The sequence below is a fragment of the Peromyscus leucopus genome, chromosome 4 (genome assembly GCF_004664715.2).
Source record: "Peromyscus leucopus breed LL Stock chromosome 4, UCI_PerLeu_2.1, whole genome shotgun sequence".
In the NCBI taxonomy this organism is placed as follows: domain Eukaryota; kingdom Metazoa; phylum Chordata; class Mammalia; order Rodentia; family Cricetidae; genus Peromyscus; species Peromyscus leucopus.
In genome coordinates, this window is record NC_051066.1 from 95,944,034 (window position 1) to 95,972,011 (window position 27,978).

A 27,978-nucleotide genomic window follows, 5' to 3' on the forward strand; every position below is an offset into this window, starting at 1 on the left:
AAATGGGCCAGGCTGGACGGCCTGCAGGGGCCTGAGGGGCTGTGCTAGCAGCCGACTCACCTGCTGCTCCAGGCCTGCCAGCTCACGTTCCAGCCTCTCATGTCCCTGCAGCTGGTTCTCTACCCCACGCAGGTCCTGGGCCACGTCATTAGGGAGGCTTGTAGCTTTCTCCTAGGGTAGAAAAGGGTCAGAGGAGGGTAGGAAGGGAGGGTGGGGCTCTGAGCCTGGGAGATCCACCTCTAGAGTTCATACCTGAATCTGAGTAAGGACTTCTAGGAGGTCTCTGTGGACTCGGAGGGCGGTTTCTGTGTCATGGAGCAGGCGGCTTTGGGCACGGGTCAGCTGCCACAGTTCAGACCAGGCAGCCCTACCACACAGAAGGGCAGCCATGGGTCAGCCTGCATCCCTGTCTGGTCTGCCCGATCAGCTCTCTCCTCTCTGGGTGGAACCCAGGGATTGCCCAAAGCTCCTGATGGGGGGGGTGTCTTTCAAGCCTCCTGCTTCTGGCTCCCCCTCCCTCCAAACCTGGCTCCCTTCCCCTGAGTCTCTCTAGTTTCACGGGAAGTGTAGCCGTGGGCGCTGCCCTGCCAGGCTCAGCCTGTCACAGCTCTCTCTGCCCTAACTCTGCTCCCATCTTTCGTGTCTGTTTTCAGAATGTCGATCAACCCCGTTTGTGGAGATCTGAATAGGAATGGCCCCCATAGACTCATGTGTTTGAATGTTTGGCCCATAGGGAGTGGCACTATTAGAAGGCATTGCCTTGCTGGAGGAGGTGTGGCTTTGTTGGAGGAAGTGTGTCACTGTGGGGGCAGGCTTTGAGGTCTCGTATATGCCCCAGTGTGGGACAGTTCACTTCCTTCTGCGGGGGTGGTGGTGGTGGGGGGAGAATCAAGATGTAGAACTCTCAGCTCCTTCTCCAGCACCGTGTCTGCCTGCACGCTGCCATGTCCCACCATGATAATAACGGACTAAACCTCTGAAACTGTAAGCCAGCCCCAATTAAATGCTTCCCTTTATAAGAGTTGCCATGGCCATGGTGTCTCTTCACAGCAACAGAAACCCTAAATAAGACAAGACATTACAAATCCTTGGGCAGAGAGTCCCTCTCTTTCCTCCATTTCCCCCTTTGCATGCTCTCCCTGTGCTCAAAGGTTTCTTCCAGGCTAGACTTTATGCTGAGGGTCAGGAGAAGATCTGACCTCGCCTTAATCTCACAGGCTAGAAAAGGACCCATACCGGCAGGTGGTGGACACCTAGAATAATGAATGGAAGGCCTGTGAGCACGGGAATCTGGAGCTCGGAGCTCACGGAAGGCCTCCTCTCTAGCTCAGGTAGGTTCCTTCCATAGTTCCTCCTCCACGTCTAAGGAGGCAGTAATTGGGAAAAGTGTCCCAGCCGCATCTTCCACCACAGACCACAGTGGAGGCTTTAACATCGCAGGGACCTGGCCCTCTCTGGCTGAGCAAGCAGGGCCCAGTGACCCGCAGAGCGTGCACCCTCTGTTACCTCTCTAGACCCTCCTCCAAACCTAGACCCTTGCCTGGGCCGCCACACTTACCGTAGATCCTGCTGCCACTGGCGGGCCTTGGGTGCGGCACTGTGCCCACCCTCCAGGAGGCGCTCTGCCAGCTGCTGGCAGGTCTCTACTCGCAGGGCACCGGTTTCAATTTGGTTCTGAAACTCTGTAAACTTAGTGCAGAGTTGCTGAGGAGAGAGGGGAGCAGATGACAGGGTGGCCCCAGTCCAGGCACTCGGTGACAGTGTGGGGTTGTGTGGCCGCAGTCCCGGCACGCTCCACCCCGAAGGCATACTCCATGATTCCACTGTGCCTTCTCCACCCAGCCCAGCAGGACGAGCCCCTGCCATCCAGCCCCTGCCTCGTGTGTCTTTCCTAGCCCCTCACCAGCACACGCTCATGGTCTTCTCCAAAGTTGTCCCCTCCTCTGACCACCTGCTTCCAGCTAGCCAGCCAACTCTGCAGGTCCTCGGCTTCTCTCGTGAATTCATGTAGCTTCAGGGTCCCGTCCAGCTCCCGGCCCCTATGGTGACAGTCAGGGGTTCCCCAGATGTTAGCTGTCTGCTCGTCTCCCTGGGGACCCGAGGGAGAGGGTGCTGAAGAATGGGGTTGTTCATGATCTTTGCCCAAGCCTTTGACTTGGGAAGAGGACATAGGAAGGCCAGGGTAGGGGACAGAGGGGGTTGGCAAGAGATGGAGAGCTGGGAATTGAGGGCCCGAGTTCCTGCTATGGGAGCCTTTACTGAAGAGCTTATAAAGAGGCGAGCAACACAAAATCGCAGCCTTTTCCTGGGGCATCCTCAAGGCCTGGGTCCCTGCCATCACAGGGCCATGGCAGAGGACAGTCAGCTGTGGTTAGGGCCCCTGTGCCCACTGATGAGAGGGTCCATAGTCTCCCTCACCGTGCATCCGCCAGCGTCTGTAATGCCTGCAATCGCTCCCGCACCATACCCAGCTGCTCAGAGGCCTCAAATCCAGTGAGGGTCTGGAATCTCTGCTCAAGATCCTCCACAGAGCTCCAATAAAGAGCTAATTCCTGCTGCAGCATCTGCCAATGTAAGAATCCGGACTGGGTGGTTCTTCATCTCTCTATACATCTACCCCTATACAACCTATACATTCATCCCCCCCAGGCATTCGTTCAACAACTCACACACTCGTCTGTTTACCTCTCAACTCACTGACTTATCAATATACTCATCCATCTATATACCTATCCATGGTCCACCCACTCAGCTTCACCCACCACACATTACCCACTTACCCAATACTGACGGCACACTTACTGTTTTACAAAATGAAGATATGGTCTCTACCCTCAGAAGACTCACTACTTAGCCAGAAAGAGTAATGGTGGGAAGATTGGGCCAAGGAAAGAGGGGTCCAGGAGGCATCATACTGGACCCCAATATCAAAATGTAAAAATATACAGAACTGAGCAAGCCTCTCTGCATGCTTGGCACAGGGAGGCTACATGAGGCCAAGCCTGCAGGTATACCCTCAGGAATAGCTCGCTGAAAATCCTCAGCCACGAGACACCACAAAAGAATGACCACTGGAACATGCAGGAAAGTATCCGGACAGGAGGACATTTCCATGACAAGAAGCAGGAATACAGAGGGGCTGAGGCTTTGAAGCTTGATGGTTCTAGGAATCCACTCTGGCCTCCCTCCTTCCTGCCAGGGATGCTTGTGGGAGGAGATGGATTTAAGGGTGGCGAGTGGGTAAACAGAAGGATGATGTTCAGAGCCCTATAGCAGGACACATATGAAGGACAGGGGGCAGGCTGCAGCGGGTGACTCTGAGGAGCAGGAAGGTCCTGGGAAGGAGATGAGGAGACAGAGGCACCCCAAGTCTGCATGAGAGGCAAGTTCAGGAAGGCCAACACACTCCTGAGTCACAAGGCTGGGGCTGTCCTGGCAGAGCGTGTGCTCGGGAGGAGGGTGATAAGGACTCCGGTGGGCGGCGGACGGGGCTAGCCATGTGTTCAGGAAGGACACAGCAGGGCTCTGTGTCTCAGGAAGCAGGATGCGCCCTTTGGAGTGTGGCAGGCTTCCTTGTGGTCTGCTCACTCACACGGGGGTGAGCAGGACACAGTACCTGGTGTTTGCTAGCGAGTCCAAAGGTAGCTGTCTCGTCGCCGCCATATTCCTGACTGCTCGCCAGAGGCCGCTTTTCCTCCACCCAGGTCTCTATTTCTGACACAGTCGGAAAGCACTGCAAAGAATGATGTTGACTCACCACAGCGATCTTAGCTGGGACCCTTCATCACCCGTCCTGGTCGCCAGCAGCCGGCAGAGAGGCTTCTGGACCCTTACTGGAACCAGCTAACTTGGCATAGGGCTCCCACCATGAAGGTCCCACAATCCCTCCCTCCCACAGCTGGCCCAGCTTCCACTGCCCTGCAGACCCCACCCTCTTTGTCTCCTACCTGCTGGACCGTGACGGCCTGCTGCAGGCAATGGGCACGTGCGTCACATGCCTGCTCCAGCTCTGCCCAGTGGCCTTCTAACTTCCGGCACTGCTCCATAATGCGCTGAGCGTGGGGGTGCCCAGAGGCTGCTAGGCTCTGGCCAGAACTTAGTACTCCGTGCAGGTGTTCCACGTGAGCTTTCACCTCAGCCTGGAGCACCTGCCACAGAGCAGCGGGATTCCCTCAGTCACACACGCCCAGATTAGAACCGCCGATGTGTCTCTAGGCTCACCAGGCTAAGGACAACTGGAGCAGAGTGGATCTGGGAATCAGGAGACCCAGGGAGAAGGATTTTGAGGCCAGGATACCCCGAGGAGTGGCAAGGGGGTTCTAAGTTCTGGGGATGAGATACTGGGGCCCTGGAACAGGTGACAGTACCTCGTGCTTACGTTGAAGGCGCTGGACATCGCGGCAGCAATGGGCAGGGTAGGTGGGGCCGGTGCTGGGCATGTGCTCAGCCACCCATGTGAGTTCCAGGTTGCTAAGGCGGTTGAATTGGTGCAGCTCAACGGAGGCCTGCAGTTGCATGCGTCGGGTGGCCAGCATGCTCTGCAGGGCCTTGAACCTGGTAGAAGGAGAAAAGATGAAGAGGCTGGGGGAAAGGATAAAGACAAGGTCATGGTCCTTTCCTCATCCCCACCAGGGACCCATGAAGAACAATGTCAGGGAACAGAGGGAAACCTGTGAGGCCGCCCCACCCCAGAATGACTCTACTCAGAAGGGTTTGGATGCGCTCAGGTCCTTTAGGTGCCACTCAGGTTCCCAAGGTGTGTGTGGAGGGGGAAGCATGGCCCTTGAGATGAAGATAGAATGGCCACCTCTGGTGAGACTTCTGGCTCTCCTCCAGGAGTGGTCAGGGAAGTGAACGCATGGTGGGTCTCAGAGATGAGGACAGCCATCTTGCTGGCCAGGGCCTGGCTCTTGTCCTCTAGTTGACAGTGCTGTTTCTGCAGCCTCAGGCTGGAGTACAGGTCCTGTCCCGTTTCTGCTCTCTGCAGGGCTCCCTCCAGCTGCTCCAACGTCTCCCTGACATCCTGGGGAGGGTGGCAAGAGGCTGCATTCACCATTCCACTGCAGCTCAGCAGGCAACCCTGCGGGGGCTCGAAGTCTACAGAGCTCCTAGGCCCAGATTCACCAGGGACCCATCATGTCTTCCCAGCTCGTAGTGTGCAAACCATCTCCTTGTGCACCTTCCTCTCTGGAGGAAGTTGTGATAATCACATGCTAGACACACAGAAGTTACTCTGGTGGTGGCCTGATGCTGGGCGAAGCCATGCTTTACTCTGGGCCAGAGCTCGGTACAGGACTTCATCGGGGGGGGGGGGGCACTCTTCCAGCTCTTTCTGTTCTGCCTGTTTCCAGGCAAGCCTGGTCTTCCCTCTGTGTCCTCGCCCCCCACCCCCCATTCCCCAGGGACCTGCAGTAGCTCCAGAAGCTGGCCCTGCCGTCCGGTCTGCAGCAGCCTGTCCCCTTGCTCTGCCATCCTGTGGTCCAACTCTTCCCACTTGTGACTCAGGCCCTGGAGTCTGTCCTGTATGTCCTCCTGTGCGTAGGGGTGGCCGTGCAACAGCTCTCTCCCAGCCTGGAGTGGAGGAGACAAAGGCCCGGGCTATTTTGCTGAGCTACCAGGAACACTACCAACCACAGCATGCTGCACCCAGGGGCAAAAGGCAGGTTGCTGGCTACAACTGTCTTCTTCCAGCTCCCTGGAATGGTGGCGGCTTTCTGAGCTGATTTGGGTGCCTATCTAGGGGGACACCCAGCTAAGTGAAGGAGGCAGAGGGGACCCTTCTTCCAGCGACTGTGCTCTATAGAAGTCGGCAGAGCAGTGTGCTGGGAATCTGAAGACAAGAGGGCCCTGCACTTCTTTCAAGCATCCTCACCTGCTGTAGGTCCTGCATGTATCCGCGGGTAGCTAATAGCTCATGCTTGGTCATTTCGAGCCACTTGGGTTTCTTCAGCATGTTGCTGCATGCTTGGGAGGGTTCACCGGCCACCGTGGCCCACTTCCCCTGCATCCACAGCATTAACTCCGCCACAGCTTGCTTCCATTCCTGCCCGAGAACCAGGAGATGGTGGGTCTCAGGGTCCAGGGGGAGGGATGGTACACCTACCTCTGGAGAGCAGGGCACCATGGGGAAAAACAGGACCCTGAGCCAGTTCTTGGGTTCAGGGGAGGTAGAGCTTGGATTTTGCTGATCCCCAAATGGGGCAAGGACACTGTGCCCAGAAAGAGAAATGCCTATCAGGTCCCACCCCACAGATGACACCAGATCTCATGTGGTTCTTGATCTAAATGGTTTGAGGTTTTCTGGAGGCCTGGCCTGGCCCTAGGGCCTGAACGAGCATCAAAGCTGGTCTGTAGCTACTTCCCTTCACCCAGGCAAACCCTGGCGAGTCAGAAGTGAGGGCGGGTATGTAGTAGGGTGAGAGGGGCAGGTTAGTCAAGGGTCCTTTGAGAAGCACGGTGAGCACAGCTCCAGCGTCCTCTTGGAAACACCCAAGGGTTGGGAAAGTGCCCAGTAGACAGGATCCTCCTGCCTCAGTGCAGCTGTGGGCTGGTCTCCTGCAGCCTAGGGACTCACTTGCAATTGGAGGGAGGCCAGCAGCTGCTCCCTTCTCTGCTCACTCCTCTCCTGGACCCTGGCCCACTGTGTCTGGACACTGTGCAGCAGCTCTCTGATCCTGGAGAAGAGGGGGAGGAGAAGGCTCTTCCCTGCCTGAGCCCCCAGCCCCCCAGCCCAAGGGAACCCCGCCCCACCGGGCCGCAGGGCAGCAGTCTGTCCAGGTGCAGAGAGACTGCAGCAGGCAGATGGCTCACTTGTGCTCAGCCGGGTGCTGGCTCAGAAGCAGCTTTTCACCACACGCCCGCAGGGCCTCAGCCCGAGATCCTAGGGTGCTCCGGAGCCACCCAAACCTTGGTGCTGCTGCAGCAGGCTCTGGGCCTCCCTTAGGTCCTCCTGGTGCAGAGACCTGAGGTCAGCTCATCCTCCGGGCCTTCCTGCCCACCCTGGCTTCTAGACCCAAGGAGGCCAGCCCCCTCCAGGGGCCGTAGGGTGACAGTTCTACTTCCCCAGCTCCTTACCCCCAGATTGTCCTGGTGCAGGAAGGCCTCATGGCCGGCACAGGTGTCGATGAAACTATCCACTTCCTGGCCAAACCTCTGCAGCTCCAGCCTGTCCCGAAGCTTCTGCTGCCTCTGCTCCCACACAGCCTTCAGCTGCTGGCCCTGCCGGCCTAGGAGCCTTAGGGCACTGGCCACCTCTTGGGACTGTGGGGGGTCTGAGGCTGCCACCAGCTGGCCCCGAGCCTCCAGCTGCTGCAGCCTGTGTAAAACAACAGACATAGCCCCAGAACACAGCTGACGCTCCTCACCAGCTCCTCCGGCCCTTCATCACAGAGCTCTGCAGTGAGGGGGACGGGCCGGTTAGTCCTATTGGTTCACTTTTTCACCGGACAGCTGTGTCCTGGCCTGTGAATAAGATGGAATGCAGGGGCCCGGTGGATTGCCCAGGACCCACATCACACTGTCCTCTTTGTAGATGGCTAGTGGCATGCTGGGGCGATACAACTCGACAAAAATCTCTCAATCCACACATGCCTGCTGGCAGGGCCTCTGGAACCTTTGACCCAGCAGAACAGGTGCCCCTTTGGGCTGGATGCTGCCCCCGCATTTTGGAGACAGGTGGCCGGGGTGTGGGAGGCAGGAAAAGCCAGCGTTTCCTCTGCGCTGCAACCCGAAAGTGTGTGTGTGTGCGCGTGCGAGAGAGAGAGAGAGAGAGAGAGAGAGAGAGAGAGAGAGAGAGAGAGAGAGAGAGAGAGAGAGAGAAGGGGAAGGCAGGTGTCCATCTCTCAGGGCCCACTTGATACCTGTCAGGCTCCCTAGAGCAGGGGGCAGCCTGAAGATTGTACATGGTGGCTCCGTTTGCTCATGGGGCTGCACATCACTTCTGAAGGAAGTGAGGAGGTAGAAATCTTAGTCCCATTGGTGGGTACTGGGCCCTTTGACTGTCGAGACCAGCAGGGTATGCGCTGCTCAGAATGGGAAGCTAGACTGGGGGGGTGGGGTGGGCACTATCGTCACACCTGAAGGAAAGTGTCTGGGGGCCCTTCCCAAAGTGTGCAGGCTGCCTGACGTAGGCCAGGGTATCTCCTGAAAACCTGCCTGCAGTGCCATGCTAGATACCAGCCCGGCTCGTGACCCTGGAGATCACATTGCTTTCCACCTTCCTTTTATGAACTCGCCCCCGCCCCGCCCCCCAGGCCTGTCCTGACCTCTCTTGCCACAGGCAGGTCTCCTCCTGTAGACCTCCATGCTTCCTCAGCAGCTCCCGGGCTGAGGCCACATCCTCCAGCTCCCCTTCACTGCACAGTTGAGCCCGGATGGCCTCCGCCCACAGAAGCAATGTCTGGCTCTCTTGGAGGATGCCTCGCTGGCCCCGAGCCTCAGTCTGGACCTGGACCTGCCGGGCCACTCGCTCTTGTACTTGTGTTAGCAGACCCTGCAGCATCAGCACCCGCTCCTGAAGCAGCTGGCCCTCCAGGGGACCTGACTCCATCACCCTGCAGGAGGTTAACCACTACAGTCAGTACCCCGGCCGGGCCTGTGTCTCCTGGGAAAGGGGCGACAACTCTGAACATCCAGCCCACCCCTAGCTAGAAGCAGCATGATCAGGGGCTCTCTCCCTTTCTCTGAGAGTTGGGAGCCACACCCAATCCAAGGCTTTCTCGGGTCCTGAAGGAAGGACAAGGAGAATGCTAATTCTGTGTCCTTGCCTAGGGGTAGACCTTGCAAGGTCCAGTCTGGGGCCTGGGCCTTGAAGGAGTTAAGTTCCTGGGGACCCGGCATTCCCCTCTGAACCATGGTTATCAGTCCTAAAGCAGTTGGGTTGGGTATCCTGGGTTCTCCATGCCACCATGGTCTGATTTAGTTTTCCACAAACGCTGGCCATTCTCTGCCTGAAAACAGTATACAAGATGTTGCTTTTTTTTTTTTTGGTTTTTTGAGACAGGGTTTCTCTGTGTAGCTTTGCGCCTTTCCTGGAATTCCCTTTGTAGACCAGGCTGGCCTCGAACTCACAGAGATCCGCCTGCCTCTGCCTCCCGAGTGCTGGGATTAAAGGCGTGCGCCACCGCCACCACTCGGTGATGTTGCACTTCTTAATAAATTTGCTTGGCATAGGCAGTTTGTGCAGGACCTCCCAACCCCAGCTCATTCATCTGTATCTTCTCACCTCCTGGCCCTTTCCCTTGAGACTTGCCACTGAAGAATGACCCGCTGTTCTGGTCATGAGCGCAGTCTCTGGCCTATGCCAACCCTCTTCCAACAGCCCGTCTTGGCCATCTTCTCCCCATCCCAGTTCCTGCCCTTTCCTCATGTTACGAGGGCTTCCCGCTGCCCTCACTGCCTCCCCGGCCACCATCGCCATCCTAAAGCTGGCCGTACTCTATGGATGCTCTTTGGAGGTAGGAGATCCTCTTCTCCAGTCCCAGGACCTTCTGCTGAATCTGCTGCAGGGTTCGATGGCTGTCTTCAGAGCATCCTGGCCCCAGAGCCTCCAGCCTGCCCATCACATTTAGCAGCTGGGCTCGTGTGGGTTCAGCCTCCTGTAGAAGATGGCGCGCCTCCGCGCTGTGCGTCAGCTGCAGGCCTTTCTCTTCCTTCAGGGCCTCCAGCTGCTGCCACCTGAGCAGAGGATACAGGGATGCATCCATCACAAGGACACCTCCCATCCATCCAAGGACACCTACCCAGCTGAGGCCTTAGGCAGCGCCCAGCAGGACAGAGGCTTCTAGGCTGGTGGTCCTCTGCCCGCTCATCACTGTCTCTGACACCATCCAGCCTCTCCACCTGGTAGGGTCGGAGGCACCAAGCAAGGGCCCTGCCCTACCTGCATCCGCACCCTCACTGTCACCTCTGGTTCAGGTCTTCCTCCTGTTGCTGGATTTTCGGGGTGTGCCCTGGACATCTCTGTTTCAGCTGTTCAGCAGTGCGGATGACCTCAGCCCAGTGGCCTTTTCCGATGGCCAAGGTCATGAGAAAGTTCTGAGGAGAAGGAGGACCCAGACCCCTGGGAGGCAGGCTCTGCGCACTCCATCCTCCCTTTGGACCACAAAGGGCCTTGGGATGCTTGGCTCTAAGACACTCATTCTGCTCGCCTTGAGACGGGAAGCATCTGAGTCCCGAGCTCTCAGTCGGGCCTGCTGCCTTGGGACCCTCCCCAGACAGGACCAAATGTGGAGATTGGGGCAGAACACTGAGTAATAGGGAGGCGGAAGCAGTGCCAGGCTGGTGGAAACTCCGGTCTCCGTTAGCTCAGCGGCTTACCTCACATTTGAGCTGTGTGACCTCTAAGTTGTCACCCTGGGGCTGCAATGTTTGGAACAGGGCTGTCTGCTCCTCCAGCCAGGACTGGAGCTCCCTACAGGAGCTGTAGAAGCTAAACAGGGCTGCTGTCTCCTCCAGTCGGGCCCTGTGAAGCTGAAGAGGCAGCGCAGGGTCAGGATGAAGGGTCAGCATCCCTCAGGAGGGAGGGCACTCAGAGAGGTCCTGGGTGTCCCCTGCCTATCCCAAGCCACCAGGAGGAGCAAGTCTTTGCTCCACAACCATACCACATCCATTTAAAGGTTTGTTGACATCTTGGTCATAATGTAAGCTCCTTTAGAGCAGGGAACAGGTCAGCCACTGCTTTGTTCCTGGGATCATGGACAGGCTCTGCGTCACTGGTTCTCAGCCTTCCTAATACTGCGGCCCTTTACTACAGTTCCTCATGTTGTGGAGACCCCAGCTATAAAATTATTTTCATTGCTACTTCATAACTGTAATTTTGCTACTGTTATGAATCATAATGTAAATGTCTTATAGGCAGGATATCTGATATGTGACCCATGTAAAAGGGTCATTTGACCCCAAAGGGGTCATGACCCACAGGTTGAGAACATTGCTCTAGCTTATGGTAGAGGCATGATTAACCGCCCATCCCTTCCTCTCTCTTTTGGTAGAGAGGGACTGAACCCTAGGACCTCAAGTCTGCCAGGCAAGCATGATTTCACTTTTTTGAGTTTTTCATCTTGTTGTGTTTCCCAGGCTGGCCATGGACACCTTACGCAATCTTCCTACCTTGGAAGCAACTGGGAATAAAGACATATGCCACATGCTTAGCTATGGACATTTCTTGAACAAAGAGCATTACCTTTGCTAGGGCCTGTAGGTTCTCATAGTTCTGGCTCAAGTGAGCCTGTGCCTGGAGTATGGTGCTGGAGTCTACATCAAAGTCATATTCATTCTGGAGAGTCATCCTTGGGCCTTCCCCCAGAAGGCTCAGGGCAGACTCCACCTGTGCAGAAGGAAGGCAGTGTGTCCACACCCAGCTCCTACCAAGTAGCAGATCTCCACCAAGATGGGGCCTGTGGTCATACCTGGGGGTTCTGCTCTATGCTGCAGATGACGGGTGCCCTGCTCTGGCTGTTCCCCAAGTCTTTAGGCTTCCAAGTATTCAGGGCCCCTTCTGGAAGCCAAGAGGCACACACTGTTATGAGAGGACAGATTCAAGGGCTGCTTGGGGCCTCCTCTTCCCTACTCAGGCTCACTACAAGGTAGCCCAAGGTGGTTCGGTACCCACTGCTTCCCTGTGCCCGGTCCTGTGTGAAGAGCTTGTAGAGGCTAAAAGGATGGAGACTGGACCTTCCCATTGGGGCTCACGAGTCTCTCAGGACTGCAAAGCTCGCAGACCCAGAACAGGTAGGACACTATCCAGGGATATACTTAGGTAGGCAAGGTATGTTGTCATGTGAAATAAGTACCATGGGTGTCCAGGGGGAAGAAAGGCCAGATGGTCTGGGTATTTAAAGAGGGCAAGACAAGGCCCACTGGAGTGTGCCCAAGAAGGAGCATTTGCAAAGCACTGTGGTGGCCAGCAGCTAGGCAGAGAGGAAGCATGGGCTAGCACCCCTCCCTGTGAGTGGATGAGCTCCCATCTCTATCTCTCTGTTCTTTGTTCCTGGGCAAGTGTGGATAGCGGCAGCAGCAGCAGCAAGCAGACTACTCAGCAATGGGTCATGGACTGTAAATGAGTAGGTACAGAAAAAGGAAGAAGCCAAAAAAAAAAAAAAAAAAAAAAAAAAACATCAGAGGAGGACCCAGAGAATTTCAAGCTCCACAGAGCAGACGTGACCATCTCGTCTAAGCTTTGCTGGTGTGAGAGCCGCCTTCCTGTGGCTGTCTGGAAGCAGGAACGTGCTGCTCTGAGCAACGCAGTGTGTTTCTGGATAGCTCCAGTTACTTCTCTCTGCAGAGCTCAAAACGGCCTCCCCTGAACTCCTTCCCTTTGGTTTTGGGATGCCTCAGACACAGCCACAGGGAAGATGCTTGCCCTCATTACGGACAGACTTCAGGCTCACACAAAGGTACAAAGGACCTTGTACCTCGGGAGGAGAGGGGCGTCTGCTGGTGTGAATACTGGCTGCCTGTTGCTGCTAAGACTCGGGTCCCACCCCGAGGTTCTCCAGCTGCGTCCCTGTCAAGCTTCCTCCAGTCTTCTGGGGGGTCCTCCTGTAGAGAGGGCAAAGGCTCTGCTTAGGCAACCAAGTGGCTCCCACCATGCAGAAGGGCAGACTCTAAACCTCTCCTGCCATGGTGAGAAAAGCAAAGCCAGAATGCGGGCCTGGGATCTCTGTCTCTTGCCTGCACCAGATGGGGACAGAGAACACACAAAAGGGATGAGATAGCTCCCATCATTTAATAAGTAACACACTGGAAAGGCAGGATTCACAGAGCAGGGAGGAACCGCTATCCCCTGTACCAAAAGCATTGGTGTAATGTAAGTACCAGGAGTGAAGCTTCCCAGGTGCAGGGTGGGGAGGGTGTGCATGTTTAGAAACAGCCTCGGACGAAGGATCAAAAGGCCTCCTTGCCAGGGATCACTGGGTCCTCAGGGAGTCGCCTGCCCCACCTCACCTTGATTAACATTTGTCAAGAGTGGTGGTGGTCTAGAAACTTGCTAACACAGAGATCTGTCTTTAAAATTATTAATCATGCGATCTGGGAGTAAACACAAAGGATTAAGGAGAGATGGGTCCGAAAGGTCTGGGAGTGTGAGGCAAAGGTCTTTCCTGCATCCATACTACCAATTTGATGGCCAGGTTAGGTGAAGCAATCTGGAGGCCCTAAATGCAGCTTAAAGAGTGCATGGGGCAGGGCTGGGCAGAGAAAGGGAGAGGGATGTGGGGTATCTTTAGAGTTGTCAAATCAGAGAACCAAAAGGGACTTCAGGGTGAAGGGTCATGAGAATAAGGCTTTTGGGGAGAACTTTCTTGAACTGTGCTGGGCAGACTGAGCCAAGCCCAGCTATCCTTGATGCCTTTAGGTGTACACAGACAGAATTCCAAATCACCTGAGACTGGAGATGGGAGCAGGGGTGGGGTCGAGTGGGGGGTGGAGAGCACGACCAGTTCTGGGCAGGACCACAAAGACCCTCACTGAGGGAGGAGCGTGGGCCTCACATTTAGTGTAGGAGTCATGAGTCTGAGTCCTTTCCAGGTTCAGGAACGCACCTTGAGTGAGACCAGGGCTGCAGCAGCCCGCGCCTGATCCTCTAGCTCGCGCAGCTCCGCCCCGAAGGCGCGCACGTCTCGCTCCAGGAGCAGGTGGCGCTGCAGCAGGGCCTCGGCCTCGGCCTGGTCCTTCCCGCAGGATGCGCTTTCCAGTTGCTTCTGCCGTAGGAGAAGCCAAGAAGCTGCCTCGGCTGAGTCAGAAAAGTACTGTGGGGAGGTGGGGAAGGGTTGAGAGAGAGCAGGTGCCGCGCGCGCGCGCCCCGCCCCGCCCATGCACCCCGCCCGCCCCGCCCCATGCACCCCGCCCCGCCCCGCCCCGCCCCCACGTTCTACCTGTCCAACCAACAGTGCACTTTGTAGCCGGGCGCGCCTCCTTGCGGCTCCGGTCCAGAGCAACTGCCAAGTTCCCTGCACAGCTTCTGCCCTTTCCAGAGGATCTGGCTGTGGCCGGGGCCCTCTGACACTGAGGCTGCGTGCCCTCTGCATGAGATCTGCACACACAGACTGGTGGCGATGGAGTTCGGCTTCCAGAACCTAGCAGGGTTAGGGGTGTGGGTTGGGAAGGGAGAGAGAGGGTGACGCCCGGAGTTCCAAGCCTGACAAGCAAGGAGGTCGGGATGTCACAGAGTGGACACCTTGTGTTTCTGCAGAGCGGTAGAGATCTGAGTGAGGTCCCGGCCCAGGGCTGCCTTCTCCATGATCTGTCTGTGCTCCCTCAACCAGGCCTCCTCCTCCTCACAACTGTGCAGGAACTGTGCCAGCTGCAGAGTCTGCTCCAGTCGGCCGCGTCTGAGGGTCAGAAGGGCCATGGAAGGGTGTGGGGAAGAGCAGAATGCGGGGAGGGGTCTGCCCACCTGCATCAGATACGCCCCTTAGGCAGGATTTCCCCCAGAAAGGCTTAACGAGTTAAGACGGATGCTTGGGGGCTCAGGAGCAGTCTAGAGGAGGTTGCCAGACCAGGATTTCTGCCTGGGCAGGAGATAAAGTTTCAAGGAAAGTTCTACAGACAGGTGAGGAGTTGGGCGGCCTCTTACCGGGCTCTGACAAGAGACACGAGGCTCTGATGAAGCTCGGCCAGTGCCAGGGCTTTAGTCTGAAGTATCTGCACACTGGTGCCCTGGGAGGGGTCCAGCTGTGCCGTCTGCTGGGCAAGACGGTTCACTTGGGTCCTGTGGGCTGAGACCTGGGCCTCCAGCAGGTCATGCCTCTGCAGCAGTAACACTACTTCTGCTGGCTGTTGCCCATAGGCTGTGGAGCTGGCTTGCACCTGGCCAGAGATGAGGGGTCAGTGCACATCTAGGACACCCAACCTGTGAGCAGCACCAGTGCGGGGTGGGGTGGGGTGGGGTGGGGGAGACTCCCAGAGTTTGGCTGATCTGCCCACCTGCAGCTCCCCAAGCTGGTCAGTGGCAGCCTCCACCTCCTCCAGTAGGCTCAGCACAGCCCGTGAGTCTGCGATCTGTTTCCTGTGCTCCTGTAGACACTGCAGGATCGTCTGCCAGCGCCGGGCAATCTCCTTCTGCCTAGATAACAGGAGGAAAGGGTGAGCTCCAGCAGGCTGGGACAAGGGAGCTTGGCTGGCCTGGAACAGTGGCACCTGGGGAGCCAGGGTAGGGTATGGGTGTGAACAGCTTGTCACAGATGGTTGGGAGAGTGTTCACAGCCAGAGGGAGCCCGGGAGGTTCAGATGTCCAGACCCTCACCTCCCTCACGTCTAGCCCCCATCTCTATGGATGAAACTGTCTTTCCAGGCACACGGACTGAAACTACGACAGCTCTGTTCTTAACCCTGGCTCTGTCTGCAAATCCTGTTTGGCACTGTCTTCCAATATATCCATCGATCTGGGCTATCACACTTGTAATCCCGGGACACAGGAGGAGAGGTCCAATTGCCACAGTTTTATGAGGCCAGCATTGTCCACGTAGTGAGTTCTGCCTCTGTGAGACCCGGCCTCAAGAGCAAACTAGAAAGCCGTCTTCAGAATGCCATCACTTTTCATCAGCCCGCTGCCTTCCACCCAGGACTCTACACCAGCTTCATAATGGGCTCTTTGCTTGAACCCTTACCCCTTCAGCCTGCCCTAGCACAGCCTGCAGGCCAGGTGGTCACAGGCCAACACTTAGAGTGTGGCGCTCCTCTGCTCAGGACTCAGGAAAAGAAAAAAAAAAAAAATCAACCAAAATGCTTTTGCTTTACTAGTTAAGGCCCAGCTTAACCTCCCTTCCTCTCCCTCATCTCCTGTGACTGGTCACTTGTCCCACCCCCACTTTTCAATCTTGAAAGGCGTTGTAACTACCTTCGGGTGCTGTTCTTGCCATTCCCTCTGCTCAGGACAGTCTGCCCCCCATATATACACAACCAGCACGCTCACTTCTCTCCGGTCTTTAATCAAAAGTCAACTCACATCCTCCTGCCTTGGCCTCTCATAGTCCCGTGGTTGCTTCCTTCCTTCTTTCCTCCCTCCTTCCCTCTCTCCCTCCCTCCTTTTCTTCCTTCCTTCCTTCCTCCCTCCCTCCCTCTCTCCCCTCCTTCCTTCCTTCATTAGTTATTTATTTTCTGAGGACTGAACCAAGGGCCTTGTGCATGCTACACATATGCTACCACTGAGGTAGACTCCAGACCCTAATTTTTTGTTTGTTTTTGAGACAGGGTCTCAGTAGGTAGCCCCCTGGCTGGCCTAGAACCTGCTCTGTAGAGAAGTGGCTGGCCTTGCAACTCACGGAGATCCTCCTGGCTCTGCCTCCCGAGTGCCGGGATTAAAGGTGTGCGCCACCACTGCTGGCCAATATATATATTGGTTTTTCGAGACAGGGTTTCTCTGTGTAGCTTTGTGCCTTTTCCTGGAACTCACTTGGTAGTCCAGGCTGGCCTTGAACTCACAGAGATCCACCTGGCTCTGCCTCCCGAGTGCTCACATACTTAATTGATTTATTTTCTTTCTTGCTTTCCGTGAGGATGCTGTAAGCGGCAGGAGGGATTTTTTGCTTGCCCGCGCCGCACTGCTAAATGTTTGATAATGGTGTGTAGGGATACAGTGGACACTAAATAAACGCCTGTCTGGCGAGCGTGCTGACTACTGAGAGGCTAGCCAGAAAGAGCAGAGTGTAAGTGGCACCTGGCGTGAATCTGTGCATCCCTGGGATTACCTCTTTAGCAGGAAGCCGGAAGCCACAGACCACCCCACTCTTCTGTAGGTGGTGGGGAGGCTTGGGCTTGCTGTGAGGATGGCTTCACTTGCTTGGCGCTCACCTGTGGGCCACATCTGCCCAGCTGTGATACTGTTCCTGCTGCAGGATGTCTGCAATCTCGCCCAAGGCTTGGAAGCGCCCTTCCTGGGGCAGGATGCGAGCCTCTAACATGCTCAGCCTCTGAGTGGCTGCCTCCCCCGTGGTTGGCTTGGTGAGGGAGTCTCTGGCCTGGTCTAGCATCTGCTCTGACTCATTTAAAAAGCTTTCCCGGAGGGCTGCCTTGCACCGGAAGCGGCGGGCCAGACTGTCCAGTCGCTCTAGCTGTAGCAGCCTGTGCTGCATGGCCTGGCTCCTGGAGGCCTCTGCCCTCTCTAGTTCCGCCCAGCGCCGAGCCAGGTCTGCAGGGCCCAGGCCCTCTCGAGGTAGGAACGGCCTTCGGTTTTGGGCTCGGAGTGTTGTCTGCAGCTGGAAGAGCAGGGCCTCGATGGCTCCTCGCTGCTGCAGCCGAGGTGGCTTTTCCTGGGTATGGAAGGAGGCAAAGGCTGCCAGGAGCTGGCGCATGGCAGGCAGTGAGTCTGGGAAGTCCCGCGCCTCCAGCTGCATCTGCTTCTCTCCAATCCAGTAGAGCAGGTCAGCGGCCAGCTGCTCGTATTGATACTGTAGTGCCTCTGTCTCCTGAAGCTGCAGCAGGATCTGGTGAGGGGCAGAGCACTGGTCAGCCGCACCCGGGGCGGGCCTCAGATCGAAACCCCCACTGCTGGGCGCCACGAGCCAGGCAGAGCCGTCCAGGTAGGCTGACGCTCCTTCTCTTGGCTGAGGATGCACAAAAATATCCCCCCTCGCAGCCCGCAGAGTGTCAGGCACATTGTACACTCAGACCCAGGAGTCTGCAATACTCTCTCGACAACTGGTCTGAGACCACATCTTGCCCTCCTCCATCTGATTTTGCCCCTTCAGCCTCATCTGCAGGTTGAGACCCTACAGGCCGTTTCCCCCACTCAGCCTTCTCGTCCCATTTTCCCTGTGCCCCCCCCCCCCAAATCAGCTCCCAATTCTTGACCCCACACCAACATTAGGACACTAACCCTGAGGACCACCCTTCCGGGTCTCAGACTCTGCCATCGCCTCCATAGTGTGAGAGAGCCCCCCAAAAGCATGGACTCAGCGTAGCGCCTGCTCGACAGAGCCTCGGCTACGCCCGTCCTCGAAGATTTAGTTCTCTAAGCCTTTTAATCCCATTAGAAGCTGAACAGCTTTTGAGGGCAGTGGAGGCAGAGGGCCAGAAAGGGCCACTGCTCCCCTGGCTTCTCATGTATGCCAGGTACCATAGATGCTAGGTACTTTACTAACACTCCCTTGGACACTCAGGACAGCCTCCATCAGTCAGGAGTTGTAACTACTATGTCACAGATGGAGCACAGAGACGTGAGGCAATTTGGCCAGGGCCATGGAGCCAGTAAGGCATAGGGACAGCCAGCCAGCCAGCCAGCCAGCCCTGACCCCCGCCCCCATTCACCAACCTTCGCCAGCCTCCTCTGGGCCGTCTGGCCCCGGTGCAGCCGGGAGAAGCATTGGTAATACAGAGACACATAGGTCATGATGGAGCGCTCATCTGGATGCGGGGCGGCCACATCCTCAGGGTCCAGCAGCTGAGCGATGCCTAGCTCCTGCTCAGCCACTCGGAAGGCAGAGGAGAGGTTGTGCAGAGGGTGATCCAGACTCAGGGAGCCATAATCCAGCAGGTCTGGCCTGGGCAGAGAGCAGGAAGCTTCCTCAGAAGAACGGCATGTTTGGGCTGACATCAACCATCCACTGCTTATCATGACAGTGTGTTTCCTCGGATGGTTCTGTGAGCCTCAGGCTGGAGTACAGGAAAGCTTGATGGGAGGGAGGGTTAATGTGGCAGAGGGGCTAGGGTCCAGGATGTGGTAGAGCATCCCCAAAGGGCAGGCATTAGCTAGAGAGAGGACCAGGAAGAAACAAAGCACAGGACGTAGAGAAGGCAGGGGTCAAAGGCAAAGCTCCTGGCTCTGGCCCCTAAGGGAAGGAGGAGGGGCAGGCCTAGAGCAGGGATCGAACCCAGGTACTTTCCATTTATGGCCCACTGGTCCTTCTCTCTCCGGGCTCAGGGGTGCAGAGGGTGTGTGGATGCACCTGTGAGCGTGGAGGAGGGCATTGAAGCCAAGGCCGTCGCTCCAGCTGCGGGAGAAGTCGGTGATGTTCACATTGGGGTAGCTGACCGTCTTGCGCTGGCACCACACCAGCAGGGCTTCCTTGGCAGACAGCCACGCCGCACTGGCCCCGAACTCCTCCTGGCGGAACAGGGCCGTGTGGTCAATGTGCTGGGTGGGCGGAAGGTTAGCGCCTGCAGGCTGCAGCCAGGGAGGTTGAGCTGGGGCTTTATAGAGTGTGCGGGGGGAGATGCCAGGGAGAGGCTCTTGAGTCAGCCTAGACAGTGGGCTCACCCATTATAAGAGATTGTGCCTTCTGATGCAGTACTAAACATAATAAAAATAAATTAAAAAAAAAAAGAGTGAAAATGCGAGTGATAGGGAGAGATTGGGGGGGGGCAGGGGCACACTGAGACTCCCCATGGAAGGGATGATGGGGGAAGGCCAAAGGAACCTCTTCAGATCGCGGCCTTCGTCTCTGGACCAAACGCCCAAGCAGTCTTCCCAAGGGGTCTCTCCCAGGTCTGACAGATTCCCAGGACAAAGGAAAACCCTGTTTTGTTTTGTTTTAACACACACACACACACACACACACACACACACACACACACACACACACTTACATTATATATATATAAACCTTTTAGGGATGGTGGGAAGGTTGGCAGCAGGTGACTTAGTTCCGTTAGTGTATGCAGCCAGGAACATAGAGGAGCCACATATCATACTGAGAGCTGTCAAGACACGGCCTGGATTGTTCCATAACTGTCCCAGACCGAGCAGCCGGGAGGTGTGATCTGATTCAGGGTATGAGATCAAGTCTAAGTGGTAGCCTATGGTCTACCACTCCAGGTTTTAAAAGAAAGTCTCTCCCCCCCCTTAATGCCCCACCATGGTATTTTAGTGTAATGTACTATGTTTAGTACTATATTTAGTATATTTCTTTCTCACACTTCCCCACCTCAAGGCCCTTCCTAATAAAGCTAATTCCTGAAGAGTAATTATGTGTCGGCCCCTTTCACTAACCAACAAGCCTTCTGATGGGCCAGCCATGAAGCTACCTGAACTGAGGCCTCACAGAAGAGAAGGTGGGTCCCACTACACTCCTGTCACCCCAGGCACAAGCCTTTTTACCTCAGCTCTCTGTCCTCTGTGCACTGTTAGTACGTCTACACCTCCATACACCACTGAGGTGGAGTCTCTTTATATATTCCATTTCCTCTGGTGGGGCCGGTGAAGTGTGCAACAGGACACTGTCCAGGATCCCAGCGAATCAGGGAGAGGGCCTGAGGTGGCTGCAGAGGGCACTGGGAACTGAACTCAGGTCGTCAGGCTTAGCAGCAAGTGCCTTTACCCGCTGAGCCAATTCATGGTGAGTTTGAGAGGCCTCCCGGAAGTCTTAGACCCATGACTTTTTTATTAGGGTCTCACTCTCCAGCTTGGCTTGTCCAACCCATTGGCATGGAGTTGGGGGTGGTACTTTGGAAATCATAAAACAGACACTTGATGATATAAGGACATTCTGCTTGTATTTTCTGGCCCAGGTGGAGGAGGAAAGAAGGGATAGGAAAAGATGGAGACATAGAAAATACTGCCTCGGTGGTCTTCAAGATCCTGGGGACTTCATAAACTTCTGAGCGAGGGTCCCTTTGTATATCTAATCTCCTCTGCTGGTGAATTACGGCATAGTGAAGGCAGGGATTCAGTGCCAAACAACTCACTAGGAACGGAAACAGTTGGTGGCCAGCCACTGCTTGTCACCAGTGAGTAACTTGTCCCAGGTCAGTATGAAGTCCTGACTACTTCTTATGTCAGTCAGCACATGGCAACATCCTGGGTTCTTTGCCCCGGATGGAGAGTGAACGTTCATTTAATGAACACCAAGGGTGGAACCGCTCTGTCCTGAGGGGCCTGAAGTGAAGTCAGGGCTGGGTTAGGCCATGAGGTACTGGAGAAAGAGACATACCCTGTCCAAGGAGATGTGAGAAATCTGGAAACGCAGAATGATGACCCAGAGGAGTCCCAGGATGAGTGACTGGTCTCCATCCACAATGTTCTCTGGCCCGATGAAGGGTATGGGCACCTGTGGGCATGGGTGATTGGACTAAGCCATGAAGCCTATGTTCCTGAGAAACCTGGAGTCCAGGAGGCTGTGAGATGGGAAGGTCCTAGAATCCAGCCTCCTCCAGCTAGAGATCCTCCAGGGAGACAGGCAGTGGACAATGTCAGGAAAAGGACAGCTTTCTGAAGAGTTGGGACATTGGCCCAAGTCTCCCTGGGTGTTCTCGAAGTAGGTAAACTAGCCTGGGCAGTGGACCCTCATACGTGGAAATGGGGGGTCTCAAGTGAGCTAAACAGACAACAGCCAGTGTCTGCGCCTCCTCCTCCCATTGCCGCTGCATCTCAAGGGTGTGGCTAGGTCCCTGGATCACCCCAAACCTCAGTCTTCAGTCAGTATTTCAACTCCAACAGAACTATTAGGAATTCAGGGTCCCCAACTCCATCCATCCAGATTCTCTAGAGCCCGGGCCCAGGAATCTGCATTTGATCGAACAGTGGATGAGCACTAAGGGTGAAACCTCTGGTCTAGATCTTGTTCCTTAGAGGAGAGGACTGGTTAATTCAGGACAGATAGAGCAGGGACTCACAGGATCTGCCTGGTACCCTCTGGCTCCATCTTCTCTACCGAATCATTTGGCACCAAGGCAGGAGAGTTCTGAGATCAGGACTCCGGCTTTGCTTGTGGCAACCCTGGTGCCTGATTCTAACACAGGCCCTAGAGTCCTGGCACAGGCAGGCTGTCTCAGCTGTCTGAAAATATTACCCCCCAGATGTCCACACGATTATTCCCCTTTCATCCTTTCAGCCTCCAGTTTGATATCGCTTTGCCCACATGGCTCATTTCAACTATCTTATTTGAAGCTGAAACCATGACTTTCCTTCCTACCCAGACACACGCATCTACTCCATCTCCTACTACATAAACAGACACCTAGTACACACTCCTACTCTCATGGTGGGGGTGCTGGTTTCGCTCCCCGCTACATCCCCAGTTCTTGGTAGAATTTTATTACTGGCATATACCAGGTCGCTGCGATGACCCTGAACGAACAAAGGAGAGACGCCCTGTAAGACCAGAACAGCTGTGAGCGGCTCTCCGGGCCTGCGAGAGGAACGTCGCCAGCGCTGCACCTTGTGGGTGCACTCTGCTGTACCTCCAGGTCTCTGAGGATCGCAGCCTGCACCTCCCCCTCTCCCTGGCCCACTCAGCCCTCTGTATTCACCTTAGCTTGGAGGTGTGACACCCGACTAAAGGAGAGCTCGTCTACTCCAACTCGCCAGCATCAATTCTCCCAGCTTCAGGTTTAGCAATATCAGCTGATCAATGAACTTGATCGTGATGGGGGGAAATCAGCAAATGTACAGACTTTGGTGTGGTGGTAGTGGTGGTGGTGTCTGTGCATACAGGTGTTGAGATGTTATTATTTTATGTTATTATTCTGTGTTACCCAGGGTAGCTCCAACTTGAAATCCTCCTGCCTCAGCTTCTTTAGTGCTGGGACTAATGATGGGAACCACCACACCCAGCCTAGGAATTACTCAACAACCGAGTCTAGGGGAATTAAAGCTGTGGTTGAGCTGGGCTTGGGGCAACTCTCTCATCCAGTCTTGACTACAGTCGTCTCGGATGGCTAGAGAGTCGAGGATATCACCTCCACAAGTGTCAGTGGCCTGCTGTCTAACAAACTCATAAGGAAGCTGGGTGTGGAGGTACATTCCTGTAACCCCAGCATTTGGGATGTGGAGGTAGGAGGGTCAAGAGGTCCAGGCCAGCATAGGATACAGGAGTTTTGAGTAGCCTAGGCTGCACACGTGACCTGTCTAAAACAATAACACCACCACTACCAACGGCTCAAGAAGAGCTGCAGGCCTCACATCCATCTGGATTCCTGGAGGGGACGGCTGGCCCACAGGGCCATTGTCACTGGATCTGAACAGGGCCCGGCTTTCTGCTGCTCTAGGTGCTGGGGAATCACAGTTGCTCCCCCTCCAATGGTTTTTGTCCCCCTTGCTTCCGGCTCCAGGGTGCTGCATGTCACTTCCATCAGGACACAGGAGCCAGGCGTACTTAGGCTCAGTCCAGCTTGAGCCAGCTCCATGGCTTCACAACTTCTGGGCCAACTACTTCCCATCTTCAGTTCCCAAGGCCAGGAGCCAATATAAAAGGGTCCTGCACAGCCCAGTGGCGCTGGTCACGAGGGCCCCTCTGTGCCGTGGGAACTCCTGCCTCTTTTTAATGACCATCTCTTTGATTTGTGTCTTTCCCAGGTGACTCCGGTGCCCTCCTAAAACCCTTCTCTATGCCAGCCTCCTGTGGGCACACCTGGGCCCGGCTACTTGGCTGATCATGGATCCTGCCTGATAAATCATTCTGGATCTATATGTCCAGGATCAAGAAATGAGAAGATTAAGAACACCCAGACACTTTCAGCCAAGAACGCTGCAATCTTCCCTTATCAGACAGGGATGTTTTCAGTTCTGATAGGAATCTAGGTTGTTCCTGCTGTGGCCAGCTGGTGGCCGTCTAAGTCAAGTGCACCGTGCAAGGAGAGCTTTGTTGCTGGCTCTTGAGCCTCGGCTGCACCTCCCGTATTCAGGCCCAGATCTCCTGCTCGGCCTGAGGCCTAGCCCTCATTTGATGACCTCTGGTTGCTGCTCACCCAGCTGTCCACACAGAACCCCCTTCCCAGAACAAACCTTGGCCCTGAGGAAGGCCAGTGCATGGCTGCTGTTCTCCAGGAAGTGCACACGCAGGCGGCCTGGGCTGGGCGTCGGCAGGGCCTCCCCGGAGATAAGCTCCAACAGCCGCAGTAGGTGGGCACCATCAGAAAGCTCTGTGTACAGGTTCTGGATCCTGACGCCCACCTGGGGAACGGATTGGGCCAGATGTGGGGTCAGCCCAGCATCCCCTCATCACTCCATTTTAAAGCCCAGGAGGTCAGGCTAGAACAGCTACAGGCCGGGGATCCCACAGCGGGCCCCCAGGTCACCACTGGCCAGAACTGGAGGCACCCAGGCCATACTTACCCGGCCCAGGCGGAAGATGTTGTTGATCCATTTGGTAAAGGTCTTCTCCTGCATCTGTGCGTGCTGAGCCTGGAGCTTGCGGACATGGCTAATCTCATACTCCGAGTCCATTGCCAAACTCGGACTCGGCAGGGCTGAGCTGCGGGCCTGGGCCTCCTCCTCAGGGACACTGCTGCTAAGGAGCTGGAGGGTTGAGAGGACAACCAGCCTCTGGACCTATAGCTCTTTGAGGGCGAATGGCTACTGGACATTTCCCCGTGTCTGGGGTGGTAGGGGCATGGAGGCTCGGGAGCGCTGTGGGTACTGATGAGCTTCCTGCCAAGGTCCCCATGAAGGGTAGGAATTATGTCGGAACCTAAGCAGGTAAGAAGCCTGACTGGTAGCCTGCACTTGAATGACCCAGAGCCACCCCACCCCCAACCTTCCAGATTCTTCTCCGAACCCCTGCCGCTAGTCCTATGCCCCAGCCACTGGTCCCTGTTCTTTGGCTTAATTTTGGCAGGCAGAAGGAAGACGGGCAGCTCACCTTGGCCGTTGATGTCTGGGTCCTTGCTAGGAGGCCCCACTGTCGGATGGAGACACAAGACAGCAGGGCCTGGGGAGTGAGGGAGAGAGACGACCAGAAAGGTCAGGCTGGAGCTGGGGCCACAGCCTGGCCCTCCCCTTCGTCAGCCTGTCAGGGGTAATGGCACACAGGCGGCATTGTCCTCCCACCTGCTACAGGGCGGAGCCCAGACAGGAGGAGGTGGCTCAGGAATGTGCTTGGCTTATTGGAAGGGGGTCCCCTTCATTCTTTACCCCATCCCCTGGCTGCTTCCCTGCTTAGCAGGTGAGGGGCTGATGGTCCTGTTGGCTCTGGGGAGAACATTGCAGGCTGCTGAAGTCTGAATGAGGCATCAGCGGTCAGGGCTTCTGGATGAAAGCTGTGGACTCACCTCCTCTTTGCACCCCATCCTGGGATGTCGGGAGGAACGCACTGACTGTCAGCCCCTCCCTAACCTGAGAACAGCCACAGGGAGCTGCAACATCCTGTGCTCAGCTTCTCAGGCTCTGACCAGATCTGGGCCACATGCTCAGCTCAGCCAAGTATTGAGAAGGCAGCCGGTGACTGTTGAATTGTACTGGGAAAAACAGCTTCTGGGGGGGGGAAGCTCCCGCTTACTGCTCCCCTGTAACCAAGAACCCCCTCCCAGATGCTGTCTGCCAGAGACTCTGCTCTCTTTCATAAGCCTTGGTCACAGGGACACCTCCCTGTACCCGCTCCCGGAGCCTCCATCTCAGAGACTGTGGGCCCAAGTTTAGTTAATTGTATGCAACCCCGGGGCAGGTGTGCATTCTTCCTGACTGCAGCGCAGGAGGACACCCCCTGCATGGCCTGCCTGGAGCCCCAGACACCGTCAGCTCCAAGGAAGACTTTGGAGGAGACGCACAGTCTTTCAGGTCCAATCCCTGTTTTGTAGGGGAAGCCTCGACTTCACCATTCCATCCTGAGGTGCGCAGTCTCATCTGTAAGGGAAAGCTTTCAGAAGAGCCTTCCGGGTCTGAGCGAATCCATCCTCGGCCCCTCTGGGTTGTGTGATGTGAGGTCTGAGGCCAGACAGAGCTATATGACTCCTTGTTGATAGGTTTAAAAAGAACAACTGCTCAGTTGTTGGATGTGGGGCTGGAGGGATGGCTCAGTGGTTAAGGGTACTCTTCCAGAGGCCCTGGGTTCGGTTTCCAGCACATGCAACTTACAGCCACCCCAAACTCCAGTTCCAGGGCATCTGAACTCTTCTCGCTTATGCAGGTACCAGGTACTCCTACAGCACACATAGTTACAGGCAAGCACTTGGACACATAAAATAAAAAGAAATAAATCTTTAAAAAAATAAAGAAGTTGTTGGATTGGGACTAGAGGACTGCTCTCCTCCCCACACCTCCTCCTGCCCCAGTGGCAGCCAGAGTCACCACTGATTGTACAAGGACCAACTCCTCTTTGGCTGTGAATGATTAAGCCCTAGGTGAAAGGACAGTGTGGTTTGGAATCCTTGTCAAGTGACTGAATTTTCTATTCGAGCTGGATGGAGTGATATAGATGGAGTGTATTGAAGAACAATCTAGCAGCGACAAGCCTTCGGGTGCTGTTTGATCCAGCATCCAATGACATCACTGCAGATCTGGGTGTCCTATGCCTTGCTCAATGCCTCCTTTCGGCCAGCCCAACGCCCTCCCTATCCCCTCTTCTCAATGCCATTTATAGCCTTGTACCAATAAGGCCCCTGCTTTACATTATAGTTCTAGAGAAGAGGGAAGATGGAACATCTTTCTAAGTGTTGGGGTGGTGGCTCTTCACAATTGAGTTAGGAAACGTGATTATATTTTTGAACTGGTGTCTCTGACTAGAGGGATGAAATACTTTAATTGGCTTAAGCTAGACAGGCTCCATCCTGGAAAGAGGAGAGGGGTCTACTGTACCCAAACCTCATGGTTCAGGGTGATAATGAAAAGGAATACGCTGTGCTGAATGACAGCCCAGGCTGGCATCATCACAAGGGTGCAGGGGCGACAGTGGGAAAAGCCCAGTGTCTGCACAGGTGGTGCAACCTGAAGTGCATGCAGGAGAGAGGGCTGCATCTCAGGAATGTGCTTAGCATTGCCCCACCACACAGCCCGGCAGGACCGACCCCCACAGTCCCTTCGGCCTGGGCTTTCAATCTTTCTCAGGTGAGGTGTGATGTAGGGTCTTTGTCCAGTGATGTGACTCTGTGAGACCTCTTCCCCAGAGAGGATGCATAAGGAATTGGGGTCACAGGGACGGCATGGAGAAGAGGCATACTCTCCGGACTCTTCCATCTCCTTTCAAAATGGACCAAGGGACCACTTTCCTCTTGAAAAGTGGGCACAGTTACAAGAAGTCAGAGCCAGTGTGGATCGACATTTTAAAAACAGATTTAAAAAAATAGAGGCATTGTGTATTTACTGTTGCTAAATACTACATAATCTGATACACTCTTGAACTGGGCCCAGGGTTACTTGAATAAACTCAGGCTCTCCATTCTGGGGTCTTGCTGTTACGTTGATGCATGAGGTGATACTGTCTGGCCATCTGCCTGCCCCACGAACTGGGGCATGTCCACATGGCCAAGGGCAGCTTCTTCCTCTGGGCTCAGCAGGACTCCACGGCAGGTGAGGATGGCAGGCCCTAGCTGAAGTGCTCACTTCTCCTCACCCGCAGAGGCTCCTGCGAGCCGATGCCATGTGGTGGTTCCAAACGTGGTCTTTGGAACCAGGGAGGGCACGAAGACGTTGTGTAGTCGCAGATGACATGCTTCTGCCTTTCCTCCTGTATGTAAACTCTCTGAGATGGCGTCTTTGAAAACTGGGCTGATGTGGCATGTGGTTTGGGTATGAAATAGACTGAAGACTTGGTCAACAGAGAGGTGATTGGACCATAGGGTTCTGACTTTATCATGGATGAAGATGAACGATGATGAGGAAGCAGGACACTGAGGCACGCCTTTGAAGAATGGCCCCGCTCTCCTTCCCTCCGCTTCTCGGCTGCCAAGAGGCGACAGCCTCCTCTGCCGTGTGCTCCTGCTGCTGTGGTTTTCTGCCTCACCTCTCCTAGGAACTGAACTGCCAAGTGTTTCCTGTGACACAGAACTAACACTTGAGGGTGAGGCAGTGCAGGCAAGGAGAGCAGACAGGTGGCATGGAGAGCGGCATTCTGAACAGTCTGGGAACCTCATGTTGGTTCTGGGGAGATACAATCTTTCATTTGCTCACCCTCTCTGGTGTTTTCCTTTCTGGTCAACTTACCAAGATGAACCACAGAATATTATGAAAAGTAGACTCATGGTTTCTTTTTGTTCAGGAACGTCACCAGGTCAGAGCAGGGTGCGGCTCAGCTGCCAGGCTTCTCCCAGCAGAAGGTGGAGAAGAGTGGTCAGGGAGACCCCAGAAATCTTAGCCCGCTGTCCCCAGAAAGGCCTCCTCGGAGGTTCTGT

At 55.4% G+C, this 27,978-nt stretch overlaps 1 protein-coding gene across 1 annotated transcript in view; it reads right to left on the minus strand.

The window, feature by feature from the left end:
• Window positions 1-27,938, minus strand: part of Sptbn5 (spectrin beta, non-erythrocytic 5) — a 48,271-nt gene extending 20,333 nt beyond the window's left edge. Inside the window, 34 exon segments of the mRNA XM_037205138.1 lie at window positions 61-171; window positions 253-367; window positions 1,559-1,704; window positions 1,904-2,039; window positions 2,419-2,564; window positions 3,617-3,733; window positions 3,948-4,148; window positions 4,368-4,554; window positions 4,808-4,861; window positions 4,863-5,023; window positions 5,407-5,571; window positions 5,873-6,043; window positions 6,575-6,674; window positions 6,811-6,907; window positions 6,910-6,949; window positions 7,075-7,315; window positions 8,265-8,552; window positions 9,436-9,675; window positions 9,905-10,035; window positions 10,318-10,470; window positions 11,183-11,326; window positions 11,409-11,497; window positions 12,414-12,540; window positions 13,542-13,748; window positions 13,875-14,075; window positions 14,177-14,330; window positions 14,576-14,808; window positions 14,926-15,064; window positions 16,792-17,423; window positions 18,251-18,479; window positions 18,885-19,042; window positions 20,868-20,984; window positions 23,660-23,827; window positions 23,990-27,938. Coding sequence (XP_037061033.1) covers window positions 61-171; window positions 253-367; window positions 1,559-1,704; window positions 1,904-2,039; window positions 2,419-2,564; window positions 3,617-3,733; window positions 3,948-4,148; window positions 4,368-4,554; window positions 4,808-4,861; window positions 4,863-5,023; window positions 5,407-5,571; window positions 5,873-6,043; window positions 6,575-6,674; window positions 6,811-6,907; window positions 6,910-6,949; window positions 7,075-7,315; window positions 8,265-8,552; window positions 9,436-9,675; window positions 9,905-10,035; window positions 10,318-10,470; window positions 11,183-11,326; window positions 11,409-11,497; window positions 12,414-12,540; window positions 13,542-13,748; window positions 13,875-14,075; window positions 14,177-14,330; window positions 14,576-14,808; window positions 14,926-15,064; window positions 16,792-17,423; window positions 18,251-18,479; window positions 18,885-19,042; window positions 20,868-20,984; window positions 23,660-23,827; window positions 23,990-24,100 — 5,709 coding nt within the window. The 5' untranslated portion in view covers window positions 24,101-27,938.
• Between the last annotated feature and the right edge of the window lie 40 nt (window positions 27,939-27,978).